Here is a 21,920-nt window from a genome sequence, read left to right as displayed (position 1 = left end):
CCCCAAGGATGAATAGCACATAAGGGCTGAGAAGGCGCTGCCTCAACACACATCTTCCTCTGCTGAGGTCGAAGCGGGGAGGGAGAAGCATCACTCCTCCCGCCCTGAGCACAGTGGGGCCACCAAAAGGACAGGGGCTCATGCTGGGCCTCTTGGACTTTGTCCAGGAATAGAGGTATCAGATGGTCTGCAGACCCAGACAGGTCATGGGCAAGAGAGAGGACAAGAAAGGCCAACATCCTACTAGTCGCCTAGGTTGTGGGGCAGCCAGAGGACACTGGCTCTTTTTAGGAACTTTGGTGTCTGAGCATAAGAGCAGACCGATGCTTTATTCTTGAGCTGTTCACCCTCCATGAAACTCTCGGTCTGTCTGGCTGTTGGGTCTAGGCCATCCCAAGTCCTGTCTCTTGCTTGGAGGCCCAGCAATTGTGAGTGAAGCAGGGGACTTGTCCCCACAATCATTACTGTATAAAAATATATGAGCAGTAGTGAGAAGAGCTTGGGAAAAACCTCCATTACAACCAGTCTTGCACATTTCATCAACTCTTGATCCACACAGAATGTGTATTGTGTACACAGCTCCCCTCCATTATGCTGATAGGTAAACTGAGGGGCAAGGCTCGTCCACACTGTCAGCCACAGAGCCAAGGGTACAAGCTGAGTTTCCCAAGGCGCAGCCCCAGGCCCCAGCCAGCAGGCTGTGTAATGGTTTGCTTTTGAAATTCCTTTTTCCATGTCTCCCAGGAAGACCGTTCAGCACCTGCTGCCCCTGGGGGTTATGTAGAACAGTGGTGGGGCAGAGGGAGCCCGGGCAGGGGCCCCTGGGGAGGCGGGTCCCGGAATGCATGGCACATACAAGGTTGAGAAGATGCGTAAGAGGACATCCACATGGCCCCAGGGGCCCTCACGCCCAGACTCACTTGGACTTGTTGATGGCTCTCTTGAGTTTCTTCTCCAGCTGCCGCATGCGGCCCATAGCCGCGTTGTACCTGGCCGCCGTCTCCTTGTGCACCAGCTCACTCCTCGTCTTGGTCTGTTCTGCCTCCATGACCTTCAAATGACAGCAGAGGTCAGCTGGCCAAGCCCAGAACAGTCCCTTATTGGGGTATTACTTATATCATTTAAAAAATATATTCTTTGAGGGGCCAGCCCACAGCATAGTGGTTAAGTTCAGTGGCCCAGGTTCACGGGTTCGGATCCCAGGTGTGAACCTACACCACTCATCAGCTATGCTGTGGCGGCAACCCACATGTGGTGAGCTAACACATATGTTAGCTCAGGGCTAATCTTCCTCAAGCAAAAAAGGAGGAAGATTGGCAACAGATGTTAACACAGGGCTAATCTTCCTCAGTGGAAAAAAAAAAATCTCTATATATATTTTTTGAGGAAATTAATGGGCAGACTAAGATTGAACTAACTTCCAAATAGAGGAGGATTACTTTTCCCTATTAAGCTACTTTGGAAAAATCTTGTCAGGTAAGATTAAACAGCCAAATTGTCTGAGGCAATGACTGTGGAAAGAAAACATGGAAAAACAAAAATCAGAGAAAAATAGGAAACATTCTCTGATTCAATCACTGACTCTTCCTTGTGCTCAGGCCTCCTGGCTCTAAGCAGCCGCCATGGCCTCCTCCTGCTCCCAGCCTGGGGCAGGCTCAGAGGCAAACAGTGCCAGCAGGAACTGAACAGACAGCGAGGAACTGGGAGACCTCGCAAAACCAGCGTGCCAGCGTCAGGACAACAAGGGAGGCATGAGTCCAGCTGTTTGGCCCTTTCCCAAATGTCCTGAATGAGCTGGTAGACATAGAAGAATCCAGGATCCAGAGGATCAAACTTCACATTTAAACAATTAAATAAATATCAAATCATTAATATCAGAGATTTTGAGGTTCACAAAAATTCATGATCAGGAGACCAGTCAGAGTTCTGGTGGGAACATTTTGGTCAGCCTATTGATAAAAACAAGTTAAAAACCCAACAACCATGGGGCCAGCCCCGTGGCCGAGTGGTTACGTTCACACACTCCGCTTGGGAGGCCCAGGGTTTCACTGTTTCGGATCCTGGGTGCGGACATGGCACCACTCATCAAGCCATGCTGAGGCGGCGTGCCACATGCCACAACTAGAGAGACCCATAACTAAAATACATAACTATCTACTGGGGGGCTTTGGGGAGAAGGAAAAATTAAAAAAAAAAAAAATCCCAACAACCAAGGGCGCTCAAGGGCCCAAAACACAGCAGCTCACGGGCATTCCCTGACTCATGGACAATGTTGGTTCTCTCCCTCTTTACCTAAAGAAAAGCCTCAGAACGAGGACTGCCTTGAGGAGAGATGACGAAGGAAATAAACAGCAGTTTAGGCCATATAAGCCGCTCACAATTTCTTTCCCATCTTCCACTTACAACTCACGTAAGCGTTATAAAATGAACTGGAGAGGCAGAAGCGAGGGTAGGCTAGAGAGCCGTACTTTGTTTTACGTGAAGAACATCAGAGAGGAGCCCAGGGGGCCCTCCTCTCAGACCCAGCAGGACCATTTTAGGGAGGCACCGTGCCTGTAACGCGAGGTTGAAGGAGCAGCCACGGCAGGAGGCTGCCAAGGTCCCACCATCCGCCCCAGTAGCAGCCAGTCAGCCCTGGAATCACTCCTGTTTGCACTGGCTTATAATAAGGATTTTTAAAAGTGTCGGGAAAAATCATAAAAGACTTTGAAATGCGCATAAAAAACTACCAGGTGTCCTGTCGAGAGGACCCTTCCAGGTTGTCTCTGGCTTTCATTGTCTTGGAGCTGTTTTACCACCCCGTAAGCTGTAGAAAATGGAGAGCAATACAAACGATTCTTATCCCTAGAAATGAAGATGGATTGTGTCCCAGTGGAGGCGCATCTGACTATCGACTGGCCTGTAAATATTGACCCATTTTGCATGTTTGTAAATTCATCTCGGCATCCCTGGTTTTCCACAGATGAGAGTGTTTTTTGAATCCTCCTTTGAAACAGCTGTAACATCTTATTAGTTCCCTCCTTAATTAATGAAATAAAATCTTTGATATGAGTACATTTTATATTTATCAGGATTATGCTTTTACCTTCTTTAAAATATATATCTTTTACCAATGGTTTCAATGTTTGAGATAACTTTTAAAAACAACAGAATGAAAACAAAGCCAGAGAAGGGAAAGAAGAGGGACCTGCACCGAGCTGGCAGGAGGTGACAGGCTCACTGAATGACTTCTCGACCAAGACCAAAGGGCTGGGAGAATCCTCTTGCTTTACTTTTAACACCAAAGATGTCACAGTGAAACAAAATGCACGAAAAACACCCCATGCTTGGATGCTGTCTTGTCTTAAATCTTAGGCTTTAAGGATTTCCTAGGGTAACCTTTATAAAAACTCAAAGCCCCAAGCTTATCAGACAAAGACAACCTCTTGGGTGTGACCTGTTCCAATACAAAAGAATTCAAGGCAGCGTTCACCTTTAAGGAGCTGTCCGAAAGCATTTGAAACAGGCTGACTGATGCAGGATGAAAGCTGTGATTTGAGGCTACTGCAGAAAGAGTCCCCTGCAAGAAGTGGGGTTCTAGCCAGCCGCACCGAGGCCCTCGTTCTATCTCGGCCCCTAGTCTGCAAAAAGCAGCACAGGTTTTCCAAAATTAAGCACTTAGAAAGCTCCAAGCACTTGGCGATATTGCCAGTGAAGACTGACGAGGCGGCAGGCATGTCGCCGTCCCCTGCCTCACCCCCATCAGGCCATGTCCATCATGTCCTGTCCCAATCTTCCCCGCCCCCCACACATGCAGTCTCTCGCTCTTGAGAGACAGGCTCCAACTCCCAAGTCAGCCTCCTGGGAAAAGTCACCAAGCACGTCACCTTGGTTGCATCTCCTAGGCAACCAAGGAGCCCCTCCATCAGAAGCCTGGAATCAGGATGGGCTGCATGCTGCTGTGCAGGGGAAGAAAGAAAGAGGATAGGAAGGATGGTGGCGCAGGTGGCTCTGCCGAGAAGGTTGAAGCCACAGGGAAGTGATAATGAAGAAATCCCACAGGCCTCAAGGCAGCTGCAGGCTTGACTGAGCAACCAACCAGGCACGTGTAATTCAGACCTGGGCAAGACGCCCACTGCCATCGCCCCAGGCCTCCCGGGGCCAGCTGTGCCCTCCTCGAAGCCCGGCTTGACAGCAATTTCATCTGGACTCCATCTCTGCACTGTGCTCTTCAGTCTTACCACCATCACATTCAATTTAGAGCCACATACACTGATTAAGCACCTACTGTGAGCGCAAAGCATACAGGAGACCATACCCTGGGCTGACAGCCTCACAGCGTATAGACACGGCCAGCAGCTGTGACCATCATTCAAGCCGGCGTGGGATCCAGGCTGTCAGGACGGCCATGGCAGCTCAGGGGGGCTTGACAGCAGTGGCGGCGCTGGAGAGGGGTCTTCAGCATGTGGCATTTGGGATAACGGATATGAAGGGAGGAAGCACTTCTGAAGCGGCTGAAGAGGGTTTGGCCCAGGCTGCAGTTCTTCCTTGGGTCTAGCCACATGTCCACTGCCCCGTTTGTCATCTCCACAGGATGAGCATGCAGGACTCACACAGACAACAAAGGGAGCAGTGCTCAGCATCCCACCTCATTTCGCGGAGCTGGAAGGCTCCAGAAGAAAATAATTGTGCACCATGAACAGAGTCTTGGCTTCCCTCGTGATGGTTTAGAACTTCCTCCCCAGAGGGGACCCTGTCCTGGGGAAGACCCACAGGCTCTCTGTTAATTTCTGGGTGCATCCACCTCAGCCTACAGGACTAAGAAATCGGGCACTTCTGGGATTCTCGAAATCCTGCCCCTCAGACCTGTCCCAAGACTGGCCACCTCCCAGTGTCATTCCAGGGTTTGAGGCCCAGTCAACCTGAGCAGCCAGAACCGGTGCTGGACGAGTCTGCTCCAGGACAGCCGCGGCACCAAGCCCTGGGCAGGTAAGTGGGCAGCGGGCCCTGGAGAAAGCATGCAGGCGGCAGCTGCCTGTGCTCAGGATTCTACAGAAGCCACAGGCCTCTGCCCCTCCTCCTAGGTCAGCAGGACAGACAGAGGTGTGGGTCCAGGAGTGCCCAACTGGCCCCTCCTGGGAGCCCAGGGCGGCAGGCAGCTGGGGCCACTGCTCAGCCACAGGCCCTCTGCTCACAGCAGCACCCGGAGGATACTCAGATACTTTCCGCCTCGACACTGACGGGCACTGAACAGGTGTGCCAGTGGGCTGGGTGCAGCCTACTCACAGGGTCCCGTGCCAGCAGAATGACCTGAATTCACCTGCCGACATCCACCCAGATGGCTCCTCCACCTCCTGTTCCAGCTTTCTCAACTCCTCCCCACTCCTTGGGCCCTTCTACCCTCGCTGACATCCCCAACATCCCGGAGCTAAGATCAGGGTCCTCCCTCTCCCCGGGGAAGGCAGTTTCACTGTCTCCACAGAACCTCAGCTCATTCAGGCTGTTTTCTGATTTTTATTGCCCCTCTGGGCTAGGGGAGCCCGAGACGATGGCTTCTCACCGCCACATGGGAGAGGGGTGGTACATACCCACCAGCGTCGGGAAAGCTGGCCTGGACAGCCCCTCACGCGTCATCCCAGGCCTCAGACACCCAGGCACCCGGCCAGTCTCCATGCCAGGCCCTGGGAGGGGAGGTCGCCTCTGCGTCCTCTCCTCTCCTGCAGCTGCCTGCTCCAGTTCATGAGCAGCTGATGCCGCCCCATTTCCGAGTCACATTCTCTTCCTCCTCTATGGGTCTCTTTTGGCAGACTTTGGAAAAGTCCGCCCCTCCTCCCAGACGCCAGGCCTCCCCTCCCAGAGGATGAACCGCTATCACCTTCCCAGAAAGGCTGCTTCAAGGATAAACCGGCCGAGGCTGCAGGGGCCTCTGCTGCCCAAAACCCTAAGCGACAAGCAGCAGGACTCGGGGCCCCGCTCCTCAGGGAGGCCACTCACGTGCAGGCTCAGCAGCTCTGCCTCATGCTACCTGTGGCTTCCAAAGCCCTCCCTCACCCCGGCACTGAGTGGAGGACTGTTCCTTTGTCCCTGTCTGTGGCACTGCATGTGGCCGAACAGAGAATACTGGGGCTCCTGGCACCGCTTATGTTCCCTAGTGCAGTGGCTTCAGCCGTGGCTCCAAGCATGGCTGCCCAATGTGACCAAAAGTCTCAAAGGAACGAAGGGGACACACTGATGGCCTCGGGCAAGGAACATGGGGACCCCTTCTTCCACTGGGCCTGGGGTGGGGGATCATACAGCCCAAACCCCTGTACTTCCTTAAGATAGCCCCAGATCTTCTCTAGACCCTTAATAGTACTGTCTTTGGAAGAAGAGGGTGAGACAATGCTCCCTCCTCCTGAAGAAGCAGGCTTCCTGGAATACCCAGAAGTCAGACAAGGCAGCGGACGTATTCTAGACCCTTCACTGTCTTCATTGACTAGCATTCAGCAAGCCGAGCGTGCCAGGCCCACAAGGCTCCAGGAGCAGGCAACACGAGCCCCATTCAGGGAAACACTGAATCCACAGGGAGGCTCACAGCGAAGCCCCACATGCGTCTGCACCATCCATCAGATTCAGAGCACCTGTCCCCACAGGCTGAGTTTCTCAGTGACGCAAAGATGTGGTCGGGGAAAGCTGTGCCACCAACCAGCTCTGTCTCCTCCTCCCTCAGCAGCTCAAGGAGCAGCCCTTCAGGCCTATGCAACTGTGAAGGAATCTGGGAAAGAGGAACAGCAGCCCCAGGGTGGAAATCCTGCCCTGTGACCCAGAACACCTGCCAATCTGCAGTGGTGACTCCCACGACCAAAAACCTAAATGTCTAGGCCTTTCCCTAGTGAGGCCACACATCAGACAACCTTCTCCAGGCCCCTAAGAAGCCCCGTGTGCTCTCAGGAGGCCCAAGGCTATCTTGTACGGCCCCACAAGTTGTGCACTGCACAACTCCAGGCAGCACCATTCCCAAAGACGACAGTGTGAATGGTGCCCCTGGGAGTTGCGCAATGTGGGGTCATCTGGGGACATCTCCCCTTGACCGGCCACTCATCATCCACGAGAGCCCCAGGGTTTAAAAAACAGATTAAAAAGAAGAAGAAGAAACATGTTTTGTTTTGTTTTTTAAAGAAATGATTCTTACAGGCTAATTTAGATCTCCAGTCGGGGTGGAAGGAGGGCAAAAAAGGAAGGCCACCTTCAGCTAACTTCTTAGAAGGAGCTACTCTTTTTTTTTTTGGTCCTTTTCACCTCTGTCAGGCTGTGGCTTACAAATTTCCAAGATTTCCAACCTCTGCTTGGTGTTTCACCAGCTGACCCAGGAAAGCAGCCCAAGTTCGGCTCTCCAAGCATCGTGTCCACTAGGGGGCAGGAGGCCCAAGGCCACACACAGACCAGCAGGGCGCCTCAGGCTTCATGGGGAGCAGGTGTAAAGCCAATGCGGATTTGACTCTCGAAGTCATTTGTGTGTCAGACTTTCTATTTAAGGAAGCACAAGGCCATCTTTAATTATCAGGTCCCCCAGGACTTGAGCCACGGTGGCAGGTGACATTGAAAAGGGACAGGTTGCAGACATTAATCCTGACTTTCTCTTCCAGCCCCACAGGCAGCCTCTCAAGGAGTCAAGGCCAGGGTTGCAGCCCCCAACCCTTCTACGTCACTCCCCCATCCAAGACCTCAGTTGGAGCTGTTGAAGCCACATGTCAGCTCACCCACCACCCTGCAGCGAATCAGCCTGGAGAAGGAGGGAGGGGTCCAGAACATTCTGCATGACTCCCAGGAAACCCAGTAGAGTTAGGTGTTAGGTGGAGGTGACAATTCCAACTGAGCCAAGAAGCTGTCCCACCACTTCTGATTCTGAGCATTGTGGGCGGAGAGGAGGTCGTGGGAGCTGGCAAAGAGCCAAACCATAATGGCTTAAAACCCAGGAGTCAAAGCTGGGTAGAGGTCATACACAGCTCACTTCCTGTCTTCATGCTGGCTCCCCAAATCCCCGCCCAGCCTGCAGGCCAGGCCTGCGTGCCCACTGGATTCTGGTCTCCCCCACCTTGGCCCCCGTCTTCCCGCCGCCAGCACACACAACCTAAGTCCAGGCCCAGCACGGTTGGAGGCTGTTAATCAAGGCCTTCTGCCTGGGACTGTAACCTGGGCCAAGCCCCCAGCACCACCCGGTCCTCTGAGAAGCCCAGTCCACAGGCAAGACCTTCAGGGATGGTCTGAACCAGACAAGCACCAAGGAGCACAGGGAAGGAGCAGCTATACCCGGCCCTGGGCAACTGTCATCCCTGAGGATGGCTTAGTCCCAGGCCTCGCTGATGTGCCCCACGGAGAGGACAACCTGTGACTTTCAGAGAGCGTTTTTAGGTAACGTGCCTGAGAGTCTGTTTCCTCTGCTTGGGGAAACCAGCACACACAGAGCTCACCAGAATCAGCAGGGAGTCTGGATCAGACGGACAACGGGGAGGTGCAGAACGCTCCCACACCCCACCCACAGGTACACAGCCTGCCCTGATGCAGACGCCCACACGCACACAGACACGCGCGCAAGTGCAGGCACACCCCTCACAGGCACACACAGCCATGACTCATACCCTCTGAGTGGCGTGATTCAGCATCTCCTGCCAGGCCGAGTCGAACTGCCGCTTGTCATCCTCCAGCAGCCGCTGCTCAGCCAGGGAGATGGTTTCCTTGGCAGCACGTAGCACCTCTGTGGCCCTCTGGAAGTCCTGTGTGGCTTTCTGAGCTTCCAGCTGAGCCTGTGTGAGAAAGAACCCTCATGAGGCCTCAGGAAATGGCAGGAGCTCCTGCTGGCCCATCACACCCTCCAAAAGATGACCAACCGGAGGGCGGAGACATGCCCTGTCCATCACTACCTTTTCACCCCGGGAACAGGCCTGGCACCTGCAGGCCCTTGAAAATGCTGGATGGGTGAAGGGCACCAGACGGATGAATGGACGATCTTCATAGTCTGGAACCCAGCGGGCCAGATAAACACGCCAGCTCTCAGTCAGAGTCAGAGACGGCAAACCAGCCCCTTGTGTGACAGGTATGGCCAACCGTGGCCTTCACTAATGATGCCAAGGTGGACAGGGATCCCCAGCACCATCCCTGCCCAGATCCATGGCTCGATTCATGACATGTCAGACCAGAAAGGCCCCAGAGATCACAGTCCAACAGCTTCATTGACTAGGTGGGAACTGTGGCTCCGAGAGCACCGAGTCTTCCTTAAACTCAGAAAGCTGGTCAGAAGCAAAGCTGTGACCAGACTCCAGAGTCCCACCCCAGGGCTGTCACTCTGCCAGTCAGGCCCCTACTCAATTCACACTTGCCACACCAGCGACAGAAGGACCGAACTTTCACAACATAGTCCCTGCTTTGAAGGAACATCAAGTGGGAGAATCAACACAAACTGTAGCTGAACATACGTCAGACAGCCACCAGCCACGTGTGGCCACTGAACACTTGAAATGTCATTAATCCAAATTTAGTGTAAAACACCCCAAAGTTTAAAGACTTACTACAAAAAAAGAATGTGAACTATCTCATACATTTTTATATTGATGATGAAATGATAATATTTTTGATACACTGAGTTAAACAAGATATCTTATTAAAATTAATTTCACCTGTTTCTTTTTACTTTTTTACAGTGACTACTAGAAAATTTTACATTACATAGTTGATTCACGTTCTCCCTCTTTGGGACAGTAAACACACCTCCCCCAAGAATGGGCCATGTGATGGCATCAGAAATCAACAACACAACCCTCGGTCACCACTGTGAACTCCCTTCTTGAATTCCCCACCAGAGCACGAGCGAGCCATTGCTAAACGCTGGCCTGAGCCGCATCCTACCCACCCACCTCGGTTAACCAGTCCCCACGTCAGTTACATAAGCCTGGGGACACCCACGGGGCAGCCCCTGGGACTCGGGGCGAGGGGAGGGGAACAACAGGGCCCCCACCCATCTCCAGAGCAAGTCTCACATGACTGAGAGGAAGTCTTCAGCAACCACAGGATGAGGACACTTTTCGAAGACGGTTAGGGGAACAAAATGAGACTTGGAGCACAGCAGCCCCCAGGACAAGGAACAGCTCTGTGACCCCATGGTTGCCACCCTCCATCATTCAGGGATCGGTGAAGGAGTACTGCACTACAGACCGACCCTCCAGGCGAGGACAATCTGGTCAGGATGCTGAAGTGGGCACAGAGCAGACGTTCAGAAGTCTGTCATACGATGCCATGCAACAGAGTGCCACGGGAGGAAGGGAACTCTGTATCATAAGGGGATGTGGGGGAGACATTCCTTCCAGCAGAGAGAATCGAGGATGGCTTCGTAAAGGAGGATGATCCCGAAGTGAGGATGAAGGATGGGGACGATTTGGAAACGAAGGCTTGATGGGGGCCAGGAGGAAGCAGCGTTATGAGACTCACAGGACGTGCAGGAGGCCTGACCAAGTCTCCCATGGAAGTTTTCAAAAGGAATCGAGAGTGGAGGCCTTGAATGAAGGCTTCAGCCTAAGTGGCCCAGGGACCCGTCTGCTCTCTAAGTGCCCCGGACCACGCAGCCACTCAGGGGCCTCAGCCACACAATGGGGACAAGGGGCCCACCCTCTAGAGAACCGAGCCACCCACTGGGAAGAAACGCCACAGCGCAACATGCTCTGGGCAACATAACTCACCATTCCAGACCTCGCGCCCTCCCCCTACCCCGGCCCACCCACGGTTCCCCCTGGTGGGGACAGCCTCGTGGGGGCCTCCAGCTGCCCAGACTTGCTGCAGGGAAAGGGCAGCAGCACAGGGCCTGTCACTTCACAGCTGTCCCCATCCCGCACCACAGACCACTACCTACAGGTTTCCAACCAACACCAGCAGACAATTAATCCCCCAGGATTCGAATATTTCCTAAAATGGGATTTGTATTTGGTTTTGGTTTTTAGGAAACTTTAATGTTTCAATTCAGCACCATTTAAGAGTCAACTCTCTTCCCCCAGGTTTCCCTGCTTGAAGGAAGCTTTTCTTCAAACCAAAGAAGCAGCTCTCGTGGGGACCTTCTAAACCGTGGCAGCTGCACCCCGGGCCCAGGACTCCTCACGGGCTCTCATGAGTTCCAAATAAGGGAGCCCGATCTCTACAGAGATGGAAGACAGGAAGCCATCTGAAGAGGTCTTGCAGAAGAACCTGCTCTCTCCCAAGCTCCTGGTGAGTTCCTGAAGTTTCCGTGAGGTTCTGTCCCTCCTGTGGGGTAGGATCAGAAACCATGCCTGCCCTGTCATATCACGGCTCCTACTAAATTAATGGTTGGCTCCACACTTAACCCACAGCAACCAGGGGGCATCTCTCCATCAATTACCCACTTACTCATTCATTCAAGTAAGTGTTGGGCATCTGTCCTGCACCCCCTCGGTCTATTCTCTCCATCTTTCTTGGTAAAAGAGCCTTTACGTCTCAGGGTGAGGGAACGTGCCAGCTGAAGGCCCTACTTCCCAGCCGACACTACAGCTAATGCCCCTGTTAGTAACTTCCAGCTAGTGAGATGTAAATGCACGTGGAGTGAGACCTCCAGGACTCCTTTGTCTTTGCATCTGTGATAGTAATACAATGGCTGGTGCTTCAACAGCCATTTTGGATCATCAGGCAACTCGCTAAAGATGGAGGAACAGAACAGTAAGTTAGGTGCCTGTCCTGGACCCCGTCACTTTTTACAGGACAGAAAAAGTAAAGCCAGTGTTATTTGGAGGGTTTGCTGTTAAACTCAGCCAAATCTGAACAGAAATGATACCACATCTTCCCCTCTACACAGCTGGGCTATTCTGCAAACCTGCTAGAAATGACTATCACAGGCCAGTGTAGACGGGTCAAACATCCCTCAGATTCCTTCCAGCCAGTCGTAGCCCATTTCACTACTACTAAGCCCAAGGAACCGAACTTTGGGGGCTTCCTAAAGAACCCTAAAGCTCATGGCCTCCTCCAAGACATTTCATAAAACATTTTCTAGAATGACATACACGAGGAAGAACCAGGCAGGCACACACACAAGGCGAGGGAGCATCCCACCACACCCGCACTAGTGGGATGTAGTCCATTCGCCGTCGATGGAGTACCTCCTGGAGGCTGTTCCGGAGAGGAGGGGGCCCACACCAAAATCAGGGGTCCGACTCAGTCTAGAAAACGGAGATGTTCATTAAGACTCCAGTACAAGACAGGTTGTGACAGTGACAGAGGTATAACGTGCTATGGGAATGTAGGGAAGAGAGACAGTGATCTGTCCCAGGTGTGCTGGGGAAGATTCCTCCAAGGAGAGGGTACCAGGCACCAGACTGGCCACAGACATAAAGGAGGCATCAAAGAGTTTACCCACATCTCTAACTGAGGAGGGCTTAACTCCGAGAGCGCTCCCCAGTGTCACAACAGGACACATGCCCTCCAAAATCAGAGGCCAATGGAGCAGCCCCAAAGAGAGCTGGCCACCTGGTTCTCACCATGGTATAAAAGACGATACCTAGAAATCCTTGGCACAACCAACAAAGTTTTACCTTCAAACTCTCACAGAGGACCCAGGCCCTGGTAATAATACATTATTTGAACAAGGGCCCTACATTCACAGGGCCCTGGTGTGCACAAGTCACATGGCAGTTTTCTCCTAACAGAGAAAACCAGTGAGCAAACGAGAGAGTTGAGGCTCTGGTTGTAACAGTACCAAAGAGGAAAATGTTCGTGGAGCCAGGTTTGAGCTGTGAGATGCAACACAGGAAAAACGTTAACTATCTTCATGACTCATGGATACTAACGGCTTTCATGGAAACGGCTCTACCGAGAGCATTTTCAAAGGCTGCTCATGAATGAATTTGACAAGTGACCTTCATTAAAGCCTGGCTGGCCGGCTGTGACTGTGAAGCCCTCAGAAATGCGGGGGTGTTCCGATGTCTTCAACAAAGGAGTGGGGAGTAGAGAGGTCCGCCATTGTCGAGGCTGCCAGGAAAAAGGAGAGGCTACAGTCACGGCGGTCTGACTCAACTTCCACTCCAGCCCATAATCCCTCTCAGGAAGGAACAAGAGCATCCAGACATGTGCATTGGATGCAGCAAAGCTTCAAGGAAGTTTACAGGCCATCCAGTTCAAGCCCTTCATTTTTCAAAGGAGGGCTCAGAGAAGAGAGTCAACTTGCTGAATGTAACACAGCCATTTAGTGGCCCGCCAGAGCCAGGGAAGCAGAGCCTGTGAACCCTATTGGGACTAGTTCTGCTCTACCAGCAGCGTCTGCCCACCTGGGTAACTTTGGCAGTGACACAATCACTGGACAAATGGACAGTATGACCATAACTAATACCCGGCAAGAGCTGTGAAGGGGCCAAAGATGAGATGGGAACTCAATCTGTCTGCAGGATTGCCGCCCCGACCTGTGACTCATGAAGGTGTTGCTCATATGCCAGCCAGTTAGGTACCAAAACAGAAAAGGAAAGGGGTCTTGTCACTTGGCTGCCCAAAGTCGTGCTCCGGCTGGGGCTAGCTCCAAGACCCCAGCCTCCAGAGAAAGCTTGCAAGACAAGACTCATCCAGTACGCGGCCACTAATAAACCCATGAGTGTGGATACAGATGACAATGAAGACAACCATCATAGAAGCTACTCGGTGAGCATTTTTCCTGCATCAGATAATGTGTGTTCTGAGAACAGTACCTCACTTAAATCTCAAAATTACCCTACAAGGTCAGTCCAATTAGCATCCCTACTTTATAAAGGAGATCAATGCTCAGAAAGGTTAAATAAATTGCCCAAGATCACACAGCTACCAAGGGTGGGGTCAAGAGTCAAACCCTGACCCAGAGCCTTCGTTCTAAACTTCTATTAAATATCACCTGCTGGGGCTACCAACTCTGGACAAAGAGCCTCACTCCACCCTAATCAAGGCCACACTGGCCACGGCTAAACAGATGGGGGCGGGGCGGGGGCGCAGGGGAGAAAGATGTCGGCCGCCAAGGAGGTTGTGGTGTTCGTTCTGCAGAGTGCGAGCGAGGAATGGGGAGGACAGCCCGCTGCTGGAAGAGCTGAGCTCACGCAGTCAGCAGCCAGGGTGCGGGCAGTGGGGTCTAGAAATCGATCCTAAAAGCTCTCTGAGCTTACCCTCTCCTACACCCCACCTCACGTGCTCCTGGGAACAACTTGGATCCCACCCACAGGGGAGCGAGGAGGTTGAATGAGACACAGAGATGCGTGGGGAAGCCAAGATTTCTCCATCTATCAAGACCACACACCCATTCAGGGCACCGGCCCTCGTGATTGCTTTCCCCACTCCCTTCTACGGGCCGTCAGCAATTCAAACCCAAAGGGATTCTCTGGGGTTTACTTAGGAACGCGTAGGCTCAATGTGCAGGCACCTCCCAGCCCTTGATTGAGCAGTTATGGAGCATCGAGAGGTTTTCGGATACCCCTGGACACCCGGTCATGAAAGGGAAGATAGGAGTGCCCCACTGCCTTCCAAAGAGAACGGAGAGTCACCAGCCTGGGGTGAAGCAGAGGCTGCCGAGTGTGAGGTCAGCAATGGCCCTTCAGGCCACGTGGGGCAGTCGAGCACTGAGGAGAGGGATGTGCCCACTGAAACCACAGAGAGGCCTTGGCCAGGATGGTCCCCATCGGCGGGGCTCAGGGCAAGGTCCCTGCTGCATTGGGCAAAAATTGGCAGGAAGGCCACTGTCCTTGCATTTTTGGGGTTTTTTTCCCCAAACTTGATACAACTTTGTCCTTGCCTCTTTTTTTTTTTTTTTTTTTAAGATTTTTTTTATTTTTTCCTTTTTCTCCCCAAAGCCCCCCGGTACATAGTTGTGTATTCTTCGTTGTGGGTTCTTCTAGTTGTGGCATGTGGGACGCTGCCTCAGCGTGGTCTGATGAGCAGTGCCATGTCCGCGCCCAGGATTCGAACTAACGAAACACTGGGCCGCCTGCAGCGGAGCGCGCGAACTTAACCACTCGGCCACGGGGCCAGCCCCTGTCCTTGCCTCTTTATAACTCATGAAGAAAAGTCCCAGATTCCTTTCCAAGCCATCTGAGGAAGATCAAAAACTTTTGGAAGCGTGACCAAAAATCTCTGCTGGCCTCGACGAGGGAGGGACGTCCAGGAGGAACATCAAAGTGGACAGTAGAAAAGGCATCTGTTCTCAGTTTTCTTCAAGCTCAAGTTTTCTGCCTGTATTCTGAGCAATCGCAAGATGGGCAGTGGCCAGATAGTCTGAGCCTTTCAATTCCGAAAACTTCCTGCCCCTCCACACCCCTTTCAAACTTTTCTCTGAGGTTAACTGAAGAGTGTCCAGAAATGGGATGATGCCATTTTGCCCCTAAGGATGTTTTGGATACAAATAATTTTGTTTTGCTTTGGTGAGGATGATTGGCCCTGAGCTACCATCTGTTGCCAATCTTCCTCTTTTTGTTTGTTTTTCTCCCCAAAGCCCCAGCCCATAGTTGTATATCCTAGTTGTAAGTCCTTCTAGATCTTCCATGTGGGATGCCACGACAGCATGGCTTGATGAGCGTTGTGTAGGTCCACATCCGGGATCCAAACCAGCGAACCCCAGGCCATTGAAGTGGTACGCATGAACTTAACCACTCAGCCACAGGGCCCACCCCTGGATACAAACATTTCAATCCAAATTATCCCAGAATCGATATATTTTCATTTAAAAGGATTTTCTAGAAAAAATTCCATTAAGCCCACTTAGTTCCTTGATCATTTTTCATATTCAATGTTTCTAATTTTTTTCATTTTTATTTAGTCAAAATTATTTTCACTGGGATCAGTTCTTTTTTATTTCAAATCAATAGATTGGATCCATTGAGCAGTTTCATCCATATCAAACTTTACTAAGTATAGCTTGTGACATGGAGCTTTTCATTATTTCTTTCAAACTCAATTTTCCTGGATCAATTTTTTTCAGATACAAAAATTTGTTGAACACGTGGGACATCAACTTTTACTCAGTCCCAAATGTTACCATGTACAGTTTAAGCCATTATCAGTTAATATTAAATTGTATAATATATTAAACAATATATATTACAAATTAAACAGAAGATCCCTGTTGTGTACTTATAAGAAACATGAGAAAACCACAAACGGTCTTAAGAGATATAAGATAGGCCCTGCAGCTGTCTCAGGGGACAGGCCACAAAGCTCTTTAATATATTACAGTGTCAAAAGAACCTCAAAGGATTAGAAAATCAAGGTCAAATAGTTTTGCTCTGTCCTGAGGTTAAAAATGAGCCGTTTAAAAATAAAAGTTAAAAAGCTCTTATCTGCTTCAAAATAATACAGCTGGAAGTGAGAAGGGAGCACTGGGAGAGAGGGTGGAGGGAGGGAGGGAGGGTAAAAATGAAATAAGATTGGCCATGGGCTCATGACTGTAGAAGCTGGGTGAAGAGTATATGGGGCTCCACCATACTATTCTCTCTACTTTGTAAATATTTGAAATTTTCTATAATAAAAATTTAAATAGAAAAAACTATTATCATTTGCAATTCCCTACTTATGATTTTCTAGAACTGCATTGCCTAACAACCAGCCACTAGCACATGTGGCTATTTACATTTAAATTAATTACAATTAAGTAAATTAAAATTTCAGTTTCTCAGTTGCACTAGCCACACTAGTGGCTCCCATATTGGCCAGTGCAGCTATAGAACATTTCCCATACCACGGAAAGTTCTGTTGGACAGGCTCACCTAGATACTGTGCAAACGCTGAAAGGAAGGCTGGCAAAAGGTCTCGGCTATTGTCCATAATCTCTGATTTGTGCTCATCGAAACAACATCATTTCCTGCTCTGTGTCATAAATAATCATATATTGAAAAATCTGTAATAAAGGAACCTTGAGGGTACCTGGTACCCAGTAGGATACTGTGCTCTGGTTTCTGGCAAGACGATCCTTACTCACCCTGGTCATCCAGGGCCTCCGACTGCCAGGGTGGATCTGACCCCCGGGGCTTCCGGGGGGGTCCTCCAGGATCGAGTCCACCTCTGCTCATCTTCATCTCTTCTCTGGACACAGGCACACACATCCAAACCACACCGAAGGGCTTCCATTCCACTCATATGGCACTTGTCCCTCTGCCTTGGGTTGGCACCATATGTCACCCTACAGAATCTCCCCAATTCAGCTAAAAGCTGCTGGCAGGAGAAGGTCCCAGCCTCGTACTTGCCCAGGGCACAGGGCACTACTTAGCCCAAATCAGCATGTCAAGTTGGTCAGCCAGCTGATGTCTCTGGCCCCCTTACAAACTCCTACCCCTTCACAATTACTGGTGGCTTACATGGCCTGCCAGCCAAGCACAGCAGGGTCTCAGGGAGCAGCAGCACATCCCTTGCAGGCCCCAAGGCCCCCAATCCCGCCTGTTGCTGCAGGGTCACAACAGATGTCAAGCCTTTCCCCACCGACCCCAGCCAGAAGGGCAACACCCACATTCCTCCTTGGGCTTCTGGCTCTCACACCCTCGTGCTGATTGGGCCCGGAGCAGCATTCCACCAGCTTACAGGATGGCAAACTGGCAAGAGGCCAGGGCCAGGCTTGAGGCAGGGGCCTGAGGCTGAGGACAGCAGCATGCCCAAGGTCAAGACCCACGAGACTGAACAGCACCCTGGGAGCCACCACAACCCTAGACCCCTGGCCCACAGGATCAAATCAGAGTCTTTGAGCTCAACGAGATGGAAATAATGTAGAACAACCATTTTATTTTATACATGAAAATTCAAGAGCCTAACAAGTAAGATGGTCCGCTCAAAGGGACACGTCTGGGTATCCACCAACCCCAATCCAGGCCACTTTCCCTTACACCCCACTAGCCACACATCCACCCCCAACATCAGACTCTCACTCTCTCTGCCCCACAACATACACACCACATAACCCATCTCTAAATTCTTCAAATGTGTGCTAACTCGGAGAGTTCCTCTGCTGTGAAGGGCTCCCCAAATCCAGCAGGGCTGTACCTTTCTCTCTGCAAGTCCACTCACATCCATCTTCTGTCTCTGCCTTGGTCCCACACCGTCATTCCCAGGACACATGAAGCATCAGTGTCTCAGTCTCAAGGTCAGAAAGACACACATGCCCATCAGGGAAGCCACTTCCTCCTTCCATGAGATATACAGTGCAGACCCAGGCCACAGCAGGACTGCCCGACATCTGGAAGGAGTGGAGAGCGCTGCTTTACGCCACAGGGCACGGGAGAACTGGACTACTGCACACGGGGAGAATCCACGCGCTCTGCAATTACGCCTCATGATGGTCCCTTGCAGCTAATGAGTAGCTGCTGGTTTCCCATGAGGAGCATGGAACATAGGAACGAAGAGGTGGTGTATAAAGAAATGGGATGCCAGAACTGGGAATAGCATCTCCCTCCCTGTAGCCGTAGCCATAGCCAGGAAGTCAAGGACCTGATGGCATCAAACACCCTTGGCAAAGCTCTGATCCCCTTCCCTCATCCTCGACTTCTCTCCTTCCTCTCCATGCAGGAGCCAGGGGCCCAGTTGGCCCTCACCCCTGGTTCTGCCTCTGCAGACATAGCCCTCTTTACCTGGGGACTGTAAGTGGAGCTGCCAATACCTCCAGGGACTGCTCTCCAGAGGGATGCTCCCACCAGCACCATGTAGACAGACGGGCCCCCTTGTAGCTCTCCAACCCCAGGGACTCCAGCTCTTAACACACCGTAATGCCAACAAAAAAAATATTCCAGTGCCCTGCACTGAACTGGCATTGACTGACCACAACAATCGGGCCACCGTGAGGCAGGCACTGCGTCCAGAGAACTAAGAGCCACAGGGTATATTCCTGGCACCAACAACGACCATTGTCTTGGGTCTACAAACCTTGAACAAGTCACTAGACTTCTCAGATTGGAATGCCAAGGCCTCTGTTAACTCCCAGGGAGCCTCAGTTCCAGGACTGAAGATACATAATTGCAGCAGACTACAACGCCAGGTTCTAGAACAGTGTCTGGCTCAAACATGGGCAAATAGTCAACCGGCAGGGGAGTTAACCACTGAGTTACTTTGCTTTTGCTCTCATCTCTATTGCTGTATAGGGAGGTCCACACTATCTATCAATTCAAAATATAATACCGTTGCCAGTCAAGTGCTTTAAACCATCATAAAAACACATTTTTTAAAACAGCTACGGACATCTGAAAAAGAACTGGGCACTAGATGATATTAACAGAACGATTATTAATTTTATTAGGTGTGAAAATGTGATCCTTTAAAGGTTCTTACTGTTAGAGATAAATACTTAAATATTTATGGGTGGGGTGAAATGATACCTGTGAACAGCTTTAAAATGAGAAAATACAGGGGAGGGCAGATGGAACAGGATTGGCAGGATGCTAACAATCACTGACGCTGGCGATGGGTATGTGGGGGTTCATTGATAATTCTCCCTACTTTTGTGTGTACTTGAAACATTTCATAATAAAAAGTGGTGGAAAAAAACCCCCATTTTTTGAAGGCTTCGGTTCTTCGGTTATCACTTCTGCTATTTACCTGCCACAGAATCACAAAACTCAAGAAAATGCTACTCACTAGAACAGAAAACCCAAAGATATCTGCCAAAAGTCTCCTCACTAAAGACAAAATTTAAACTCAATAAATAAATAAATGAAACAAAACCCAAAAAATACTCGTAGGATTGCCAATGAGGGGAAGTAAAGATTCAAAATGTCAGGCAAGCAAGAGACAGGTTTACAAGACCGGAAGGCCTCCGGGTCCCTCACAGTCCACGCTGCAGTCTTTAGATAAGACGCATCGAAAATATGAGGGTTCAACACTGGCCCCAACAGCCTGCTAGTGGCCAAACCACTCAGCTGTCCAGAAGTTTCTCATCTCTAACCTTGGTCGCTTCTGCGGTGATTTAAAGCCCTTGGCTCTTTCTCTGGCCTTGGCAGAGACAGAGAAGGAAAAAAAAATACACCCACTTACGATGACAAAGCACATTATCAGCAGAAAGCACTTTCAAGGAGGGCCAAACAGAACTGCAGGCCCCTCCCTGCACCCGACTTCTGCTGCCCTGAGGGAGGGAGGCTACGGGGAAGCGGGGTGGGGGTGTTTATTAAACCGCTACAGCGTCCCAGGTATCCGCCTATGGAATCCAGCCTACAGCCCTGCTGCACCCATTTTACACCCAAAGAAACTGATGTTAAGGAACTAGTCCAACTAGTTTCACCAGGCTAGAGAGAAAGGAGACCTAGACACAAACCCAGGCCCCCTGACTCCAGTGAGCTGGAGAGGAAAAGCACAAACACGGGGCCCTTTATCATTTCCACTTCTCCTTTGGTGAAGCTTACAAGACTGACTCTCTAGATGCTGAGGAGAAACCACAGAACCCACTGGGCGGCCCTCAGTGGATAAGCTCTCTCCACGCCCCATCTGCGCACCCACTCTGCCGAGCCCTCTGGCCACCACACTCTCTCTGTAGAGAACCCTAAGGCTTGATGAGCCCTGCCCAACCTCCCCCACCCCCAGCTCTGAGCCCAGGAACCAATGGGCTCTAAGGAAACCGCAGATTTTTCCAGCATTGGTTCTGATCTGGACTATTTTAAAAGCTTTCTAACTGCTCTCCCAGCTTCCAATCTCACATGGCCAATTTAAAGTCCATAGGGGGCCCGCCCCAACAGCTGAGCAGTTAAGTTCAGTGTGCTCTGCTTCAGCAGCCTGGCTTCAATGCCCAGGCACAAATCTACACCACTTGTCTGTCAGCAGTCATGCTGTGGTGGTGGCTCACATACAAAAAGAGGAAGATTGGCCAAGGATGTTAGTTCAGGGCAAAGCTTCCTCAGCAAAAAAAAAAAAAAATTTTAATTTAAAAAAAACTCCATATGGCATAAATTTAATCTCACACGATTGCATTTAAGATACCTGATAATCTTTCTGAAGCACATCTCTGAGGTCTGTCACTCCCCTAACACTCCTTCTACTCCCCAACAAAATTGGGCCACAGACAGGTTCACACTTCCCATCCACCCAGTGAGGCCCAACCACTCACCATTCCTTCAGCACTCCTCACTCTTGTATGTGCCATTCCCTCTGCCAGCAACACATACCCTTCTCCCTCCTCTCCACCTAGGAAACTCCTACTCATCCTTCAAAACTCATCTCAAATACCCCATCTTCTGTGAATTCTTTTTCCACTACAGCATGTTGGACTCATTTGTTGAATAATCATATCTTCTTTCTTATGACACCTCATAAGCCAAAAAAAAGGAGTTCTTGTCATCCCACAGCCTCTTCTTTGGAATGAACAGTCCTATTCTTCTAGGACTTATAGGTTCCCTGCCTTCTGAATGCCCATTGATAAATTTCTCAACACCTGATAGAGAACTCATTCAAAGATCGTCCTGCACTGCCCAATAGCAGTTGAGCACATGAGAGTTTACAGAACAAAAGCTTCTAGAGGACAGGGACTGTAGTTTATACTTTATCACCTGCAATGCCCAGCACAGAGATGAACACACGGGCCCATCCAAAGCCACTCTCCTAGGCACAGTCGTTACATTCTCCATCCCTGGCTCCCACATACCATTTTGCTAAGGAAGGTCATGAACACGCTCTGCTGACATAGGAAGACTAACAGTCTGTAGTTCAGGAGCCACCCACCACTCCCAAAACAATAATCCCCAACTCCTTCAAATCACATTCAGACCATGAGGAAACTAATCTAAGGTTATGAGGACAACCAATATCAGAGAGACATCCATAAGCACATCATAGGGAGGCTCATTCTCCAAGCTCAGAGAAAAGGGGCAGCCAGAGCAGACCAGAGTATCCACCCGTGCTCACCACCTGCCCGCTCGGCTGGATGTGCCACATGCCAAACTTCCATGAGCTAATCCTGGGCTCGCTCGTCTCCATCTGGAGACTGCTTTCTAACATGATTAAAA

The 21,920-nt window shown here is 50.8% G+C and overlaps 1 protein-coding gene across 2 annotated transcripts in view; it reads right to left on the bottom strand.

Annotated features, from left to right (window-relative positions):
• Nucleotides 1–21,920, bottom strand: part of SH3BP5 (SH3 domain binding protein 5) — a 71,307-nt gene that overhangs the window by 5,026 nt on the left and 44,361 nt on the right. For both annotated transcript variants that reach the window (XM_014859462.3, XM_014859461.3), the window contains exons 4-5: nt 8,598–8,762; nt 921–1,051 (exon numbers count right to left, since the gene is read on the bottom strand). In XM_014859462.3, coding sequence (XP_014714948.1) covers nt 921–1,051; nt 8,598–8,762 — 296 coding nt within the window. The remainder of the gene's footprint in view (nt 1–920; nt 1,052–8,597; nt 8,763–21,920) is intronic.

Source organism: Equus asinus, chromosome 21, assembly GCF_041296235.1.
Source record: "Equus asinus isolate D_3611 breed Donkey chromosome 21, EquAss-T2T_v2, whole genome shotgun sequence".
In the NCBI taxonomy this organism is placed as follows: Eukaryota; Metazoa; Chordata; class Mammalia; order Perissodactyla; family Equidae; genus Equus; species Equus asinus.
Note: the sequence above shows the minus strand (reverse complement) of the source record. Positions and strands in the feature narration are given on the sequence as shown.